Source organism: Antedon bifida, chromosome 5 (assembly GCF_963402885.1).
Source record: "Antedon bifida chromosome 5, ecAntBifi1.1, whole genome shotgun sequence".
NCBI lineage: Eukaryota > Metazoa > Echinodermata > Crinoidea > Comatulida > Antedonidae > Antedon > Antedon bifida.
The window spans coordinates 21,964,189-21,982,937 of NC_136230.1; the positions used below are offsets into that span (position 1 = coordinate 21,964,189).

The 18,749-nt window shown below is 32.6% G+C and overlaps 3 protein-coding genes across 5 annotated transcripts in view; 2 read left to right on the forward strand and 1 right to left on the reverse strand.

Annotated features, from left to right (window-relative positions):
- Positions 1-18,749, forward strand: part of LOC144842012 (uncharacterized) — a 188,997-nt gene that overhangs the window by 130,842 nt on the left and 39,406 nt on the right. The window contains exon 2 of one of the 2 annotated variants that reach the window (XR_013612068.1): positions 13,349-13,360. The exons of the other annotated variant lie outside the window; for it this stretch is intronic. The gene's annotated coding sequence lies outside the window, so the exon portion shown is untranslated. Of the gene's footprint in view, positions 1-13,348; positions 13,361-18,749 lie in introns of those variants that run through there. 2 annotated transcript variants of the gene reach the window in all.
- Positions 41-8,886, forward strand: LOC144842015 (cell division cycle protein 20 homolog). 2 transcript variants are annotated; one of them, XM_078698356.1, is made up of 12 exons: positions 48-183; positions 276-401; positions 630-807; positions 1,576-1,759; positions 2,286-2,515; positions 3,077-3,205; positions 3,431-3,627; positions 3,984-4,078; positions 4,477-4,702; positions 4,809-4,934; positions 5,204-5,321; positions 8,277-8,886. In XM_078698356.1, exons 3-12 carry the CDS (start codon positions 702-704, stop codon positions 8,450-8,452), a joined length of 1,587 nt encoding a protein of 528 aa, XP_078554482.1. In that variant the 5' UTR covers positions 48-183; positions 276-401; positions 630-701; the 3' UTR covers positions 8,453-8,886. The 2 variants fall into 2 exon arrangements, with proteins under 2 accessions (XP_078554480.1, XP_078554482.1); XM_078698354.1 differs by lacking the exon at positions 276-401 and having other exon boundaries at positions 41-183.
- Positions 10,991-17,487, reverse strand: LOC144842017 (COP9 signalosome complex subunit 6-like). Its single transcript, XM_078698358.1, has 8 exons — positions 17,274-17,487; positions 16,378-16,509; positions 15,911-15,996; positions 15,347-15,409; positions 14,166-14,328; positions 13,396-13,589; positions 12,938-13,006; positions 10,991-11,903 (listed from the first exon to the last, which is right to left on the reverse strand). Exons 1-8 carry the CDS (start codon positions 17,470-17,472, stop codon positions 11,832-11,834), a joined length of 978 nt encoding a protein of 325 aa, XP_078554484.1. The 5' UTR covers positions 17,473-17,487; the 3' UTR covers positions 10,991-11,831.

An 18,749-nucleotide genomic window follows, 5' to 3' on the forward strand; every position in this document is an offset into this window, starting at 1 on the left:
TGGCTGTCAGACAGTCAGTGGATGGTAATTAACCACGTGTTGCTTACATCCAGGTGTATGTACATTCCTTTGTAAGTGTTGGCATTAGCGTTGTTCGTAAGACACACATCCATTGATAAGACATAAATACGAAAGGAAAGAGACACACGGTTAAACTGCTTTATTTATATAATAAATTCAAAGGTATTGTAAAATTATTTTTGTGCTTTAAAGAAAAATGTAAAGAAACACATGAGTCTATAAAGAAAACCTGTTATGACCACAATTGGCTATAGGTACATGGCCATAGCGTGAACCGCATAGTGATTGGTCCTCATCAGTGACCGTAACAATTGCCGACAAATCATATTTTTAAGAAACTTGTGATACTTCACAGACCACTAGGACTACAGATACGTATGGTAGGCCTAGTTTCAATACATTTAATTACCAATCTCTAACTAACTCAAGTACTGTACACTTGAGTATCAATTAGTTTACGATGGCAAACTTCATACTACAATACCAGCATGGTGTTTTCTCTGCAAAAGGCCGATTTTTAAAATTTAAAGTAGGCCTACAACACCGGTTATTTCTTGTTATAATTAGTTAAGAAGGTGATTAATTGTGGTTGTTTTATTTGTTTTAAGCACTATTAGACAACTATTTTTGAAGCTATCCAATTGCCTGACTGTGAGCATAAAACGCAGCCAGTTTGAGGCATGGCTAACTTGCAGTTTGAATCAACTATCAATAACCTGGTTAAATTAGATGCACCCATGAACAAGTGCCCGGCTCCTCGTTGGCAACGTAAAGCTATGAATAAAGGTAGGCCTGCAATAATTGCAAATTCTTCATGTAAACAATCTTAAGAACAGTTGTAATTCCCTGAAAAGAAATTGCTGAGGGAGCTATTTTAACTAAACTGCAAAAATGCAGAAGAAACACATAAACCCTACACAATGTAATGCATACAAATATTATGAAGATCAATGCATATGATTTGAATAAACGTACAATTACTACGATATCTATAACAGTATTCAGTTGGTAACCCGTAGAACTTTAACATTGTTGCATCTCTTACAATTTATATTTCAGATTTATATTTGATCATGTCGATGTTTTTATGAATAATTTAATGTACTTTTCGATGACGTTTGTGTGTTTTGTATTCATTTACTACAATGATTTTCAATCTAATATAAATTTATATCTAAATTTTAATCGAACTCTAAATTTAAAGAATGTGAATCTAATTATAATAATCTGTGTCTCCGAATCTGAAGATCAACACCTGAATCTGAAAATCGGAATTTCTATCTCTAAATCTCTCAATTTCTAAATATGGATCTCTGAATCTGAATATCTAAATCTCGATTTATGAATATGAATTTCTGAATCTGAATATCTAAATCTCTATTAAATCTCTGAATATGGATTTCTGAATGTGAATCAGAATCTCGGAATCAATTCTACGCATTCACTGATACTGAGTTTTATAATCTGATATTGATGAACTTCAAATAGGTTACAATAAAAAATAATTGAGATAAAATTGTTATTAATATTAATGTAATGCTTATTTTACTATAGATGACTGTACTCAGTTGACTCTTTCGCCACTTCGGTTATCCAAAATCAAAACACCTCAGAAAAGATCACGCATAGGCAGTTGCAAAACTCCTCGTCAAACACCCAAACAGACACCAGGCAATAAGAAGGCTAAATCAAAGAAAGCAAAGACTCCAGGTCAAAGCGTCAATTACCAAGGAGATCGGTAAGTATCAATCACACTAGTTATTATCTTATCATTACATTGAAATATGCTGTGTAAATATCTGCATAATGAAGAGTTTATTGAAACTGTAAATATGGAACACAGTGGAAATTAGACTCATTGATTGGAACGTTATTGCTAAATTGCTAAAAGACTGTTAGCAGACGTTATTTAAAAAAAAATCCAAATTAAACAAATGCTCATTTAAAAAATAAAGTATACTTTTGTAATTATTACATTATAAATATAGGCTTAAGTATTGTAGCCATACTTTTAGGGTTAAGGTAGAGTTTTTTGTTTTTGTTTTTTATATAAAAGACCTATTTTGTTACTTTCCAAACGTTTTTCTACATTTTTTCTTACATTTAACTTGAAATAAGTGCCTAATTGTACATGTTACTGTATAATTGTCTATCTTACGACAAGCTAAATTAATACTGCTAGTTATTCTAAGAGAAAAATTCACAACAACATTTAAACGCTCAAATAATACTAATTTTAGCAAAAGGTCTTTTTAATCCGACAGATTTATTCCAAATCGTTCAGAAATGAATATAGCTGTGAGTAATTTTAAAATGACCAGTGGCCAAAATAGCAATCCGTCAAGTGGTCATGAAAGTCCAGAGAGTGGAGATGATGATGGTCAGAAACAAGAGAGCCTGTATTCCTCGACTATGAAGCAATTACTGAATGAGAACACAGTTCAAGAATCCAAAATACTGAAATTTAAGAAAAATGCACCAAAAGTTCCAGAAGGTAATATAGCATATCGTTGCTATTCTTTCAAAACACTGTGTCCATTTTTTTCTGATATTATTGTACCCAATAAGAGCGGTATAATGTAAACGTGTCATGTGTGATATCAGATATCGCAGGTATAGATTTTGCAGCAGGAGGTTAACATTCTAACGTATATTTCATACCTGAAAAATGCTTTAATAAAATTAAAGTTTATTCAATACCACGATAGTTGGTATGAATATCAGAAGAGCAAAAAAAAAACAGTTGTTGCTACCTAATGTTTGATGGAGCGATTCTATTTTGTTACTTGTACTTTTTTGAAAAGATCACTGTGTATTGGAACTAAACACGAGTTAAACATTGTTGAGTTAAAACGGTGTTTTATGTCGTTACTCTGTTTGGAGAAAGAAAAAATGGTTCTTTAATCTAGTGGTTTGCTACAGCATTTGACGACTCTGGTAGTATAGTAGCAATGTATTGCTTTATATGCTTTCTGAATATTTTCGATATAAAAAAACAAAAATGGAAATAAAAATTTGTATCTATGAGCTAATTAATCTGTTGCATTTTTAATAGGATTTTCTAACAACTTAAAAGTGCTGTATACCTCAAATTGTAGTAGCACTACAAAGTATAAAAGTCACCGTCAGATACCACAAGCTGCAGATAGGATCATGGACGCACCTCAACTACGAGATGATTACTGTAAGTTCGCACACATTTCTAAAGCTCTGACTAAACTATCAAACTAGTTTGACAGAAAAAGTATGTGTCCAATGTAGTAGTGCTATGACGTCATCGTGTCCATATATGGGCACATAACATTTTGTTGTCACATAAAGTTTGATAGTGTAGACAGTTTTCCCCTGATTCATTTTTGTATGTAAAATTTTGCAATTTTGTTATTGTGAATATGTCTTTATTGTTCAGACCTTACATTGATTGACTGGGGAGCCAAGAATTTAATATCAGTAGCATTGGACAAAGAAGTGTATCTATGGAACGCCAACAATGGTGAAATAACACATCTTCTGCAAATGGATAACGCAGATGAATATATCTCAAATGTGTCGTGGATAGCTGAAGGAAATGTGCTAGGCGTTGGTAATTCACTTGGCCAAGTACAGGTAAAACATTATTACAAATGGTATAATAATAGTAGAAACGAACATTTTAAACATCTGACAATGGGAAGACGATAATGTCCTGTTTGAACAGGGGATCATCGTTATCATACTGTAACAACAATATACGGAACAAAGTAGATTAACCAGGCAAGATTATCTACATGTTATAGCAAAAATAAAAGTCGAGGGGATCTCCACAAAGAAATATTTAGACATAAAGTGAAAAATATAGAAAAGAGTAAAAGTATAACATTTTTAGGCTCAACTTAAAGATAACTGGATAATGCAATGATATAACAATACTGTACTAAAACAAGAACAAGAAATGATGAAACCCATAACATTCCAAATTACAGCTGTGGGACATCGAAAAACAAAAGTGCCTACGTACAATGAGTGGACATGCTCACAGAGTTGGCTCACTTTCATGGAATTCGTTTGTTTTAACGAGGTGGGTATTTCTCATTTCACAAAATAATGTTGGTAAAATAGACTATTTAAATAACTACCGCTTATCAACTTATTTTTTAAAGTTCTTATCTAACACTAAAGATATTTGAAACACAATATCATTACACAGTCTGGAAGTCGTTTTGTCGAATTCGAACGTGTATTGTAATAAATAACCACTACACTAAATGGAAACAGACAACAGATATAGCAAACATTTTCATGTTTGGCGCAATATGCCTAATATTTACACATCAATGCTGTCTTTCAGTTTGTCTGCTATGTAACTTTTGCTAAAATTGATATACGGTAGATCACTGAAAAAAAAACCTTTTGGGAACCAAACACATCATAGACATTAGCTGTATGTTGAAATTAATAATGTATTTTGTTCAACAGTGGTTCCCGTTCAGGCGCAATCCACCAGCACGATGTCAGAATTGCAGACCACCATATTGGCACTTTGAATTACCACACACAAGAGGTTTGTGGACTCAAATGGAGTCCGGATGGAAAGTATCTGGCCAGTGGTGGTAATGACAACTTGGTGAATGTATGGGATGGTACGATGATGAATGCCCCGTCTCCGATTCACAGTTTCACCCAACACCAAGCTGCCGTTAAGGTCAGTATATGTTACGTACAATTGTATTGAAAGTGGTTTGATCTGTTATGAAATGGTAGATCTCAGATAATGATTTTTTAAAGATAGAAAGAATGTTTTTTTTTAGGCGTTAGCATGGTGTCCGTGGCAACCCTATCTACTAGCCAGTGGGGGAGGTACAGCTGATAGGCACATTCGATTCTGGAACTGCAACACTGGTTCTTGCTTAAATGGAGTCGATACAAACTCTCAGGTACCGTACCATACAACATTCGATAACATCGGTAGATTTTGTTGAAAAAACAACTAAGCAGAAACGGAATGACTGCGGCAAACCACTGTGGATCAGATTAGAAATTGAAATTTCACAGTACGATTCGCCAACAATTTATTTCTATAATATGCCACATGATCCAATGTGGTAAGAACAATAATGAAGCCAAAGATGTCTAAGATCGGGGTTAAATATTACAATAGGAAAGATAATTTAATTGACACTATTACGTCATCATTTTTATACAGGTGTCGTCTATTATATGGTCACATGAACACCGAGAAATTATATCAAGTCATGGATATTCACAATTCCAACTATCAATGTGGAAATACCCTACGATGACTAAAATTACGGAACTCAAAGGTAAAATTCCATTACGATTTTAAACACACCGTTATCTCTCCCCTAATGTAAAGATCCACTATCTACTAGTGTCTAGGAACACTCTCAAAAGAGTGAAGTATCGGTGGTTAACGAATTTCACTTTTCACAGAGTACCTAATCTATTACATCATTTCAGACAATGTTAACACTTCTTTTAAGAAAAAACGGAGTGAAAACTTGTTTTCTAAAACAGCACGTTTTCACTCTTTTAAAAATTTTCAATAAGCGTAATGTCCATTCATATACAATTCCATAACCTCTTAATTTCTGTTTTTGTTCACTTAAAAATAAACATATTTATTATGTGAAGATTTGGTTTCCTCAACTTTGCTATTCTCATCTTTAACCGTCTCACATGTTTGTATTTACCTCATTAAATACGGATAATAAAATAAAATTACACCCTAAACAGGACATAATATAAACTAGTCAAATAATATCAAAATAACTCGTTTTTAACAATGAAACATCATGTTTTAGCACAATCACTCAAGTATTGTTGCATTTGTGTTATTGCAGCTTAAACATATATTACAATATAAATGTAGATGCCAGCCACAGTAGATTATTTTCTTAGATGTTGAATCTTTCTTAGGAAATCCTTCAAATCGTCTTGCACTAGTTATGCGATTGCTATTTAAACTTTATTTTTCTACCGTTCTGTTATTTTTGGGAAACCGTTAATAGCTTCTTGTGATTGATCACCTAAAGTAGGTATCTCTAATTAAAACAATAATATCTTTTATTGAATGGGTGATTGAAGCTTCGGTTATTTTGAGTAGATGGTTCAGAGACTGTGTGTCTTTAAATAGCAAATTATCCATTATCAAAATGTTTTCGGTCAACATTGTACATTGATTCATTGTACACTAGTAACCGAGCTAGAAATCTTCAGGGCAACACTCAAAACTGGTATAGGCCTACAACCAATACCCAACCCCCGACCGATAATCGCAATGTTCGTTCGCGCAGTACAACAAGCACTCGTTAAACTCTCTATTTTGCCAATCGGCGTCAAAGAGGCAAATTTTCACCAAATATCAATTGCCACGGCTGAAATTCGGCAATTCTCGGTATTTGTTATTACTTCTGAATCAGATGGGAGAACACCAAAATCGGAAAAGAGTAAGATCATCCTTCTTTGCCAAAATAGATATGTAACTGTTAACATCAAACAAGTAGGCCTAACACATGTAGAAATCAAACACATAGAAATTGAGAGTAATATTTTGCAAAATACAGAAACCGACAGAGGGCGTGCTATTTGATATTTCGGCCCAGATTGAAAATACAGATAACTCGAGTAATTAATATGCTTTTGTGACGTCATCAATATATCGATTTTCTTGAATATTAATATGCATGGTCTGTTGATATTTACAACAACAAAAAACAAATCAAGGAAAGAACTTGAACATTGTATAAATACCGTAAAACTGTAACTGTAAAACCGTGCAAGAAAAAAAAAACACACACACAAAACAAGTAATAGGCCTAGGCCCATATTTTTAAAAATATTTAAAAAAGAAAAGGCATTCGGACTTCAATTAGAGGCATAAACGTTCCGTCGTGTCATATATTCGGTTTACATTTTGTTTCGATAAACAATGAAACATAATTTAATTCTGAAACTGAGATATTCAATTTGAAGTGAGATATTTGATAAAAACAAAAAACATTAATAATTGAAAATAATTAGCTTAAACGTTGCAACATCGATAGGCCTACATACTTGGTACAAATCAAGCTTTAAACATACTACAAACCATATATGTTTGTACATAAGGCAGGGGACATAGAGTAGAATATACTTAATTAATTTAGTTAACCAATCAACGAACATTAGAGATTACCAGGTACTTGACTGTTTTGTCAAACATCTTGGTGGCCCTGATACCTCGTTTATTTGAAGGTTTACCTTTGTTAGATATAATGCCTCCTATAGTTTATTGATAATCTTGTTCATTTATGCCACAATAGACTCTAAACATTTTTCAAATAAATCAGTGTTATTTACAATCAAGACAAAACACTTCTTTGGTACTAATAGAAAAATGTAATTTTCTAATTATAACTCCTAGTATATGTAATAATAGTGTTAGAAAGTATTTTCGGCCCATGAAGATTCAATTTCGAAAGTTCTCATTTCAAACAAGGACTCTACTTCCGATTAAGTGGTTCTAATTATCGTCTGTATATTTCAGTAATAATTATACTATTGTGTTTTTATGAACTTAAATAAGTTAACAATAAACAATCTATATAATTAAAGTTAAATTATATTCGAAATTATATGACGGTTTAGTCTACCATACAGATGTTACAGTATTGGCCTAGTTCGTTAAGATGAAGTGTGGATTATGGCAACATTTAAGCAATTTTAAGTAATTTCACTCTTCCTGGTCATACACATGCTGTGCCATGCCTTACCACGTCTTGGGTCGACAGAATTATTTCGGAAAATGTAGGCCTAATAGGCCTACTGAAGACTTTCTTGGAAATTTTTTTTTCTGGACATCTTGTTCACGCATTACATCTTAAATTACTCTCTGCTATACTTAATTTATTGTTACAAAACCAACAACATATCTGTAAATAACATAAACAGTTAGGCCTAGTCCTTTGTATTAGCAATTTTAAAAAATAATACAAAACAATTTCATTAGATGTTTCTTAATAGTAAATACATTTGTTAGAAAGTGTTGAGTAATAATGTACAGTATTATAAGAGATACTTCCCTAATTGTGAATGCTAGTTGTATTAGAAAAGATTCATTCTTCTCCCTGTGTCTTAAATCTCATACCCACGGCTGAGGATCGACAGAAAAATAATATTAAATAAATGAAACGAAAAAGCCAAAGATGTAAACATGAAGATGTTGCCGTAAGTGTTATATGTTGAATTAAAAAAAAAATCTTTATTTCTTTGATTAGGGCATACAAATAGGATATTATCGATGTGTATGTCACCTGACGGTACAAAGGTCATGTCAGCAGCAGCTGACGAAACACTTCGCTTGTGGCGGTGCTTCGATGGTTTGGAAAAAGTGAAGAAAACAACTTCAAAGAAACATGACAGAAGCAGTATTATAGCAAAAGGAATCCGATAAAAGACAAATCAAGTGTCATTTTCCAAGTATCATCATAACATTTTCGATATAATAATATTGGAACTGGAATATCACGAGAAAAAAATATAATAGAATATTTTTATACATAATACACTATACTTGCATTAGATAATTAGAGGGAACAACTCGGAAATAAAATTTAAAATTATACAGAACCGTGGTCTGATGAAGAAAAGTTATTATTTTGCTTAGTATTAATTTTAAAGTGACTATATTTTGTATTTACTGTTTGTATCTTAAACCTTTTTATTCCACGATTTGTAACGTATTTATTTTTTATGGATTGTTTTAGTTTGACAGGTAATTAAGATATTATATACAAGTATCACGTGTGTTCTGTTCGTTTTTTTATGTCAGTAATTGAGTATATCTAGTTTTGTAATGTTGTAAAATAATAAAATGAATACATTTGACATAGTTGTGCCAGCGTGATTTTTATCCTCATTTATGTTTATTACAGACATAGTTCAATGATGAATATCTCGAGCCTAGCTTGATAAATCGCCTGATTGATCTCTAATTAATATTGTCATCATTAATTTCATATTACAAAGACAGCCAGGATACAACACACTTAGATTAATTTTTTAATTTACGTACCAAGCGTCGCACTAACGACGAGGCGGCTGCGTCTGCATGGGAAGCGCATTATCGACCAGGCAATATAATTGAGTTTCTATGTCTTTAATTGTTGTAAGGTACGGGGCTCGACTTCCTCTCGTTAATACATATTTTCTAAGCCTAAACAGACAACAAAATCGATGAATTGAAGTCTGTAAGTAGGTCGAGTGTTTTTATGGCGTTCCCAAATCGGAATAAACTTTCACGGAATTTATGATTAGGCTATGTTTCAAGAAACATAAGATGGAGAAACCGGACCCCAAACTAGGATTTTATTTTGAAAACCAGTGTCACCTTGTGAGATTCACTCGCCTTTATTTCATATTTTTGTTACATTCATTTTGAATATATACATCTCTTTGTAATCAATGGGTTCTTGTTTCTCTTATTTTGTTTTTGCATATAGTTTATAATATAAACACCACAGGCGCAACACCAATTCTGAACAGCTAGGGTGATATTCTGAAAAATAATTATAGGCCTATAATATATAATAAACATATATTTCTTTATATATTTCTTTTTATATATTAAGTTTCCCATTTGTCTTACAGAGATATAGATCAATAAATATAAATTATACAATTCATCATTAAAATATAGCCTTTTACACATTACTTGTATTGTCTTTAGTAACTGCATCAACATTATTATGTTTTTATATAAACAATTACCACTATTTTTGAAGATTCATACGTTTTAAAGAAAGATGTGATTCTTGGATTTATTTTCATCGAAAGAATGTTTTTAACTTATATTTTTTTATGAATCTGAATCTGGAAATCCATTTTCATAGGTCTAACAGAAATTTAATAATTTAAAAGTTAAGGAAAATACTTCAGTATTGAAAACGAAACATTGAAATAGTATTATGCCTGGAATATGACTATTTGAAAATAGGAATATCCTAAAATAAGACCATGACCATAATATAAATGTGCATGAAATAGTACGGTACTAAAATACGACCAATATGAAATAGAACTGATGTGAAATATGCCTGAAAGAGACCTATGCATGGAACAGGATAACCAGATATCATGCAATAAGAATGTACTGAAGACGATAGGCTATAGGCCTACTATTTATGAACGACCATCATCATCATCATCCTCCTCTTCCTATACTGTGCATAACCTCATTTGAGTATAGTCGCACATGGGTTGGTCACATTTATGTAGCTGGCTTCCTAATTCTCCTTAAATTTCATATTATTACATTATACATTTTTTTAAAGATAGTTTCAGATTTCTTATTTATACAATTTTTGAATCCCTCTAGTGATTTTGACTCTGCAGCTTCTTGGGCCTAGTTTGTTCCAAAGACGTATGGTGCCTGGAAGTGATCGGATGTGTGTTGACGACATGTTGTTGATGTTCATACATACTTAAATACCAAATACGGTCTTTCATCATTTTAAAATTTGAATTAAGATTATTGAATTGAATATATTTACTTACCTAAAACAATTCCAAATTTAAAAGTTAAAATAACATTCTTTTAAATAATTATCTACTACTATATTAAATAAATTACAATGAATAAACGGTTAAGTATTATACAGACCGAATAGTGTAGGTCGACGCGCGAAGGTGGTCACTCTGTAAACTTATTTATCCTGATGTTTTTTTTCTGCCTCGAATCATTTTTTAATGTTTTTCGAATTATATTTTTTTTAACAATTGAAAATGCCAAAACGGTTGTTCTCAAACTTAATTTTCTATTAAAATTTAAATTACCATCATATGAAAACCGAAGGTTAAGAATCAGAAATAGAACCGAGGGCTATTTTAAGATTGTTTGATTATGGTAAACCAAAAGTTTTAAAATACGTTAACAGTTTAATACTATAGAGGGCGTAATACACGATTTTCATCCAGAAATTATCCAAAAACATTTGATTTTTATTGTAGGTTTTTATTAAATAATACACAACACAGTAATAAAAAAAAAATGTTTCTTGTTTAATTGAGAATGAGTAATACATTTAAGTACACATCATGGCTCAATTTTAAACTACTTGTATTTAGCATTAGAAGCTCTGACTTTAAATAGGAAATGTACACAATATTATCTTTAGATATATTGTCATTCTGTTGAGGGTTTCGTTTTAAATCACCGAGCATAACGAAATGATTGTATGACATAAAAATATTTCTATACGAATATTGAGTCATCTTTTTTTTTTTATAGTCGTGGTTTAAATACAAACTGTTATTGAATCCCTGTGACAGTCCAGTAGAACCATGGAGTAAAGAATTATTATTTTTATTCTTTACTCCATGGTAGAACCCCTATTAAGGGAACGCCTTCAGGACACTAATAACTGTTGGGCCGTAGTGTTATCATATATATTTCTCCTTGTTCATTTCTCAGGAGAGGGCCCACTTAATAGTGATGTCCTCTGAATAGGGGTTAACCGTAGAGTTAAAACATTCCCCTTTTATGCCAAAGAGTCCATTGAATTGGAGTGTGAGGGGTTTTATTGTTTGAATCATTTACAAATCAACATAACTAATTTATTGATTATTCTTTATTGATCACAAATCTGCTATATATCCTCACCAGAGAATATTATGCCTGGAAGTCTTATTTCTATTTACAAATAAGACTTTATTTCAGTTTGATGGTGGCAATATATAATGTAAAATCCACAATGGTTTTTAAACTTTTTAAGTTTAGGTTCTTTTAGCTGATATTCACATTTTGGTGAAATCCACCAGGAATATTGAAGATGTTAGAAAAACAGACCTCGCATACGTCGGCCGATGCCTTGCCGATCATACAACACGTTGAATTTATTTACGAACTGGAAAACAATAATATTAAAAAGTGAGAATTACTGTTTGGCTTCAAATATGATTTACAAACACACATCATTTATGGGAAATACTTCGTATTTAATCAAATATCTCTCTAGTAGAATAGGCACGTTCTAATATAGTTACTAGAATGTGCATTTTCATTATAAAAAATGTTGTATGTAAGATTGACTTCCAACAAATCAGATGTATTCTTTGATGGTAATATATATTCTCCACATTCAATGAATTTCAAATATTCATCATTTTATCGCACCTACTGTTGTACAGTAAACCTATATTCAATTTATCAGCCGCTTCTATCATGAATTAAATATCAAAGGCTAAGCCATGCAAAAAGTTAGCACATGGATTTTGTTCGTGGATGTAGGGAAGTTATAGACAGTACACAGGTGGCTTTCTCATCTAAGGTCTATTGTATTTCTTAACAATTTTAGATTGTGCAATAATATCTTCAATCGTATAAATGAGAAATAAATAATGCAGGAGACATGATATGAAATAAATCAATCAAAAGGACATATGTTTGTTGTTATTATAATTATGACCAAAGATACCTACCACGTGGTGGGTTATAAATGTACTTTTAAAACTTCCAGGCAAAATGCTGGTCATTTTGTTACCCTGTTACCTTCATGTGTATGGATACATGCAGTAACAAAAAGTTGTATAACAAACTTTCTTATGAGATTAACCCTTTGAAGACGCGAGGTTTCTACCCCAAGTGACTCAGGCTAAATAAGGTATTTTTAATAGGTTTAGGAAAAATGCAAAATACATTTTTATGATTGTAACTTTCTGCAATTGTTTGTTTTATTGTTATGTGAAATGTTTTGGCCTTCCGAAAAATTGCATATTTTTTTTACCTAGGTCAAAGGTCAAATGCTCAAAAAGTGCAATTCAGTGACCCCCAAAAAGTCAACCCGTATATATACAGGCCTCGCGTCCTGGGACAGTAAATTACCCCGTATGAGATACGGGCCACATCTTCAAAGGGTTAAAGAGAAAATGTAAAACTTACTTGATTAATAGTGTTGCAGCCTTTAGTAATGGCGCCTAAGTATGCCATAAGACATACATCGTTACATTGCTGAAAAAAAAAGGACAATTTTGAAAATTAAGATTAGAATTAATGGGGCCCAGCCAAAAAGAAATAAAACAGTATATTTTACTATATATTGTATGTCAGGCTAGTAGCATTTTATCAAGCAATGAGCCATACAGTATAAAAATAAATGTTGGGGAGAAATATCCAATGTTATATATTGATCAAACATGACCAATCACTTGTATTCACATGAGTCATACAAAAACAATGATTTGAAAATTGTTTAAAAAAGAAAAGTCAAATTTATAATGTTATACAGTATGACCTCTCATTTGGAACACCCGTATTATATCTAGGAAACACTTTCTAATAAAATGAATGAAGGGAAACATATTTACATATATAAAAGTAACAAACAAACTTTTACTTACATTGTAGAAGTCACCATTGAATTTGTCAGAGCTAAGAACTGGTAGTCTGTGACATAAGCTGTGGGCATCTCGCATGATCTCATGGTTAATAGGTACGTGTCCATTTTGTACTGCTTTTACATAATCTAGAATCAACTTGACACGGCTGTGAAGCATCTTGATGGCGTTATGTTGGGCTTGAAGGTGCTCAGCGACTGACAAGAAAAAACAAATTGAAACAGAATTGCATTGCAATTGCAGTACACTAGAAAAATATTAGTTTTCAAGAGTATTTTATACATATGCAGTAGCAAATCGACGAGATAGGAGGGCCTAAACTTGGAAAAATTAAGTTCTTCAGCTCCAGATACATGTCATGGATTGATATTGATTACAATTCTAAATGCAGACATTCTTTATGCCTATAACTTATACATACCATGGGAACAAATTTTAATTTTCGGAGTTGGGGGGTCAAAAAGATATTGATGGAATAATGTGGTGGAAACGATCCCAATAAGTATGTAAGCAACAAGCAGACATTTTTGGACATACATGTATTTTTTATAAAGACTATTAGGGCGAATATAAACCGCACCATTATTTCTATTAGGGATTTCAAAAGTCAAATTTTGACCTCCTGTAATTTAGCATACACTACCCTTTCCAGCGTATATGTATAACAATTGTCTTTATAGAATACCCATAACTTTACTAATTGCTTTAAAACTTAAAAAAATAAAGATCTTGCATTCAATTACATTTGCTGTTTAATACACTACTTTACCAACCTTTTGAACTTTCAGCAGCTTCAGATGATGATAGCCTGGCTACATGGTCTACACCAATTCTCTCTGCTTCTTCTGTAGCTATTGTGTACTGTAATTCCACAAATAACATGGTAGCTTGGCCATTCACTAAATCAATTACCGATTCACATATTGTTATTGGTAGCTAAAAAACAACATAAATAGCATTAATGTTAACAAGTTTTAAATGCTATGTTTTCCCAAAATGCTTTGGACATTTGGTACTTCTGATGAATGACTTGAAAATGTAGAATAATGATTTGTAAGATAATTATGATTCAAAGTAGGCATATAAGCTTTCTCTGACCTTAAACTGAAGGGAACTAAACTCAAAGACACTAGTTGCGCAAGAGCGCTTATGTCAACATTTGAGCAACTCAGCTGTACTATGCAAACTTTTATTTGTGATTTGATTCATACTTAAAAGAAACTAGTGGGGTTGATCACTTTCCATACTGCACACCCGGCATGAAATTGGTCAGTTGCATTTAGTTCTTTTCAGTTCCAGAAAAGTAGAACATTTTCAATGCAATACAACTAAACGCAACTGCTTATATCGACATATTTTTAGTATTTTGAATTGTGGTAAGTAGAGGTCAGTTTCGATTGCTCAGAGTGCTTATGCCTACATGGGTTGTGTTGAATTCCGTATTAACAAACCTTATTACCCACGCATTTGTTTTTGTTTTGATGTATAGCACAAACAAGGTACTAGGTGAAGTTCAGGCCTTGCCTTTTAAGGTGAGTGAGTGCGATCACTCACCTAACACACTCCTAAACTGCCCTTGAGGAGTGCGATTTACAACACACCTTAATTTGCTAAACTTCTACACACGAAAATACAAACAGCACACCTACAGCACCCCTGAGTGCAATTTGTAGCACACCTATGATTTTAAAAAGACAAGGCCTGGAAGTTTAATCACAATGTGTGTTATAACCCTTTACTAACTAAAAACAAGCCTTAATCACTTATTCATTAACCCAGGAATGACAGGGATTGCGTATATTATACTGCCAAATGCCAACCTGTGTAAAATTTTTTGGATTAAATGAAATTTCGCCCTCTCATGCATGAAAAGAAACCCTAGAAATGTGACAATATTTTGTTTTATGATGTGTACGTACACATCAAACTGATAACCCAAATAACCATAACTTACATCTGTGTGTCGCGACATTGGGTTCAACTTCAGGAAAATCGGACTTTCATTTATCTCACAAATCTGAATAAAAAAAACGTACATATTTAATATTTTCTGTCTGTATAAAACAAAATGGTGATGTCAATGGTTTTAAAGTTACAGCAACAACTTTGCAACAAATTGACTGTTAAATTCATCTGCTATCATAATGGCAAAAAAAATATATAAATCAATAACAATTGGTGTTTTCGATTGGGAACTTTTGAGATGAACATAAATATTTGTTGAGTACTTTTTGTATTTGAATGGTAAAATGTAAAATGATTGTGCTCAACAGAAAATCTTTGTTTAGAAAACGTTAACAAATACAAGCTTTTTCATTGTGAACAGTCTCAACGCTCAAAATAATAACAAATACTAAACTACTGTATACTCAACAGTAAAAGCTCAATAGAATATGACAATAGTAATAATACACCTCCATTTAGAGGACACCTTCAACACAACCAACTGTATGCTTAGTATTTCAACACTAAAATAAGCCATGTTAATATAGGGGTCAATTCATAGTACAGTACTTACTTGTTTATGAACTTTTATGTCTGATTTACTTGGTGGTCCTCCTGATGTGTACCATCCTATGCAATCATCTTGAAATATCTGTTTGACTGAAAAAAAGAAAAGATAATAGAAGTTATGCCAATGCTGCATGCGACATATGGAAGAAGTCAGTAGACTTAGTATCAGTGGGGTCCTTCTGGTGACAAATCTTACACCTTGGGTAATACCGTATTGTAGTTTTTAACATGCATGATTTACATGGGACTAATGACTTAAAGCACAGTGGTGTAATGGCTATGAGCGCTCACTAACTAAACCCAGGGGCCCCAGAGCTTAAGGGGGCCCGAAAGTATGAGAAGCCCTGATGCAATTACCCAGTACGGAGGACCCATTTAGGAGTACTAAACCAAGGGCCTTTGTCCCATGTGTTATGCCAGTTTGATAATAGTTGATACTCTTATCAATTACTGATACTGTTTTATTCTTACATTGCTCCTCTTTTGTATTGTAATATTCCCTGTCAATGACTATGTCGCCCTCTATCACTTCAAACATTAACTCAAATGAATTCATTATTTCAATGTTGCGTCCAGTTTGTCTGCCAGTAATCGCTCCAAAGACTAAAAAGAAAAAATGTTATAAAGTTACAGATAATATTTGTTTGGCCTTTCTTTAATTATTAAATACTGCTTAAATACAGACATCCCAATTTCTCCGGAAGCCTCCTGAATTTTCATTCAATTTCCGGATTTCCTCAATATTTAAAAAAAACTTATTATATATTATTATAATAAAAATATTTTTCAAACCCACATTTACTGTCTGAATTCTGTTTTTTTAGGAAGTGGTTTTTTTTTATGTAATACATTACATCTGATTTTGCTAGTCTAGAATGTGTGAGACATTGAGAGAGGGGAATAGAGAAGAATGCCGATCAGTTATTTTCAAATAATAATAATTTATTATAGCAATATAGGCCTATCTATATCAGGCGAATTTAATTGTGCCTTATTAATTATAGCTAACTAGCCTAATAACTAGCCCTGCCTGTACCCCCTGCCTAGCCTAGGCCCGGCCCCTCCCTAGTAGCTAGGCTACTATAGGGCCTAGGCCTAGGCCCTACCCTAGTTTTAGTAGGCATATGATATCTGAAAAACTGAAAAAAAAACTGTAAAAATTATTGAACAGAAGTTACTTAACAGCTACCCATCCTGTTTAAAGTAGGAGTAGTACTAGCCTAGTAGTAGACTGTCCTATCATTACAAACATAACTATAATATGCTAGCTAGGCTAGGCCTAGACCATCACATGCCTTGTACCAACCAACTCCGCGGTACAAGTGGCCACTTCTTCCCACATCACACACAAAACCGTGCCAGCCTACCTTGGGTTGGTTTTCCTTCTTGGGCTTTGGTACGTGTCCAATGCTCGGAAATATTCATAATTAACAATGGGTGTAATGATATAGTAACACTACCAGTTGTAGAACTACATGCCATCACAGAATCATCATTAACTGTCATATCTGATTCATTTTTTGAGGTACCAGGTTTATTTTCCTCGTCGACTTCCATTTTCGACATCTTGATTGCGCCCTCCATCGGACCAAAGAATATATATCACAAGAATGAGTATTCCGCGATTTTTGCATGAGAAATTTGTAACAGAGAGCTCCAGTGAGTGATGCCCGCCCTCATAAGGGCGGATGTATACATACTAAATAAGACTTGATTTAATAGATATTATACATGTCACATTAAATAGAATTATGATAATAGTTTTTGCAATTGTAAACTATTTTATAATACATATTTATTAACAAACTAGTGTACATTCACTTTTACAGACAATTATTTACTAACATGCTAAATTAGTTCACAAAAAAAGCCCAACACCAAAAATCAACGAATCGTCACCCAGCATGGCCTATTCTTTACCATTGCCACGTACTACTCTACGCCCGGTAAATTAAGTATTGTTTTTTATGATATAAATTAGTATAAAATACATGTTATTAATAGGATACAATGTTAAATTTCATTAACATTTATTTGTTTGACCAGAAACATGTTAAATATAGGAATATTATTAAACTATCCTTCGTGAAAACGCGTAAACACCTACACGCTATCGTGCGCCCGGTTGATGAAGCGAACTGTTTATACGGCAGTTTTTACTAAATAAATTGCATGAAACGAACAATTAAATATCCAAACAGCATTTAACATGATGTTGGCATGTAGTTGATAACATTTTTTATCATGAAAATACTACCGGTGGTCCAGCCTTTGATTAGTGAAACCGTCACAAAAAGTTGTATACATCCCAGATACATCCACACTTATGGCGGCGCCCTACCACATGGACAATATTACTGTTACAGGGAAAATCGCGGAATACTCATTTTTGTGATATATATTCTTTGATCGGACCCAATATTCCAATTTCCCAAAAAAAATTAAAATAAGACAAAGGTCTAACAATAAATAATATTAACGTAGTTTATTGTTTAAAAGACACGATCTGAAATTACAGTTAGCAAACAGTAAACATTTTAAATTATTTGTTTTAAATTATCATGTAAATTTACAGTTTTAAAAGTGCCTTATATTTTTTTTTATAACAAATAATTTATTCTCAATTTTGTGTGTAGGCCTATATGCCTATAAATATATTAATTATAATGACAAATATTACTCTTTGTTTTATAATTGAGTGTATTGATGGCCTATGTAAAATAATTCCACCTGGACTCTCGGTACTGTTACATTTTTTACCACGATTCATCGGGTGTAGGCTTGGCTCCCGGCAGTGAGATCTTCCTACTCCTAGATCTTAGTAAAACCTGTTTTACGCTATG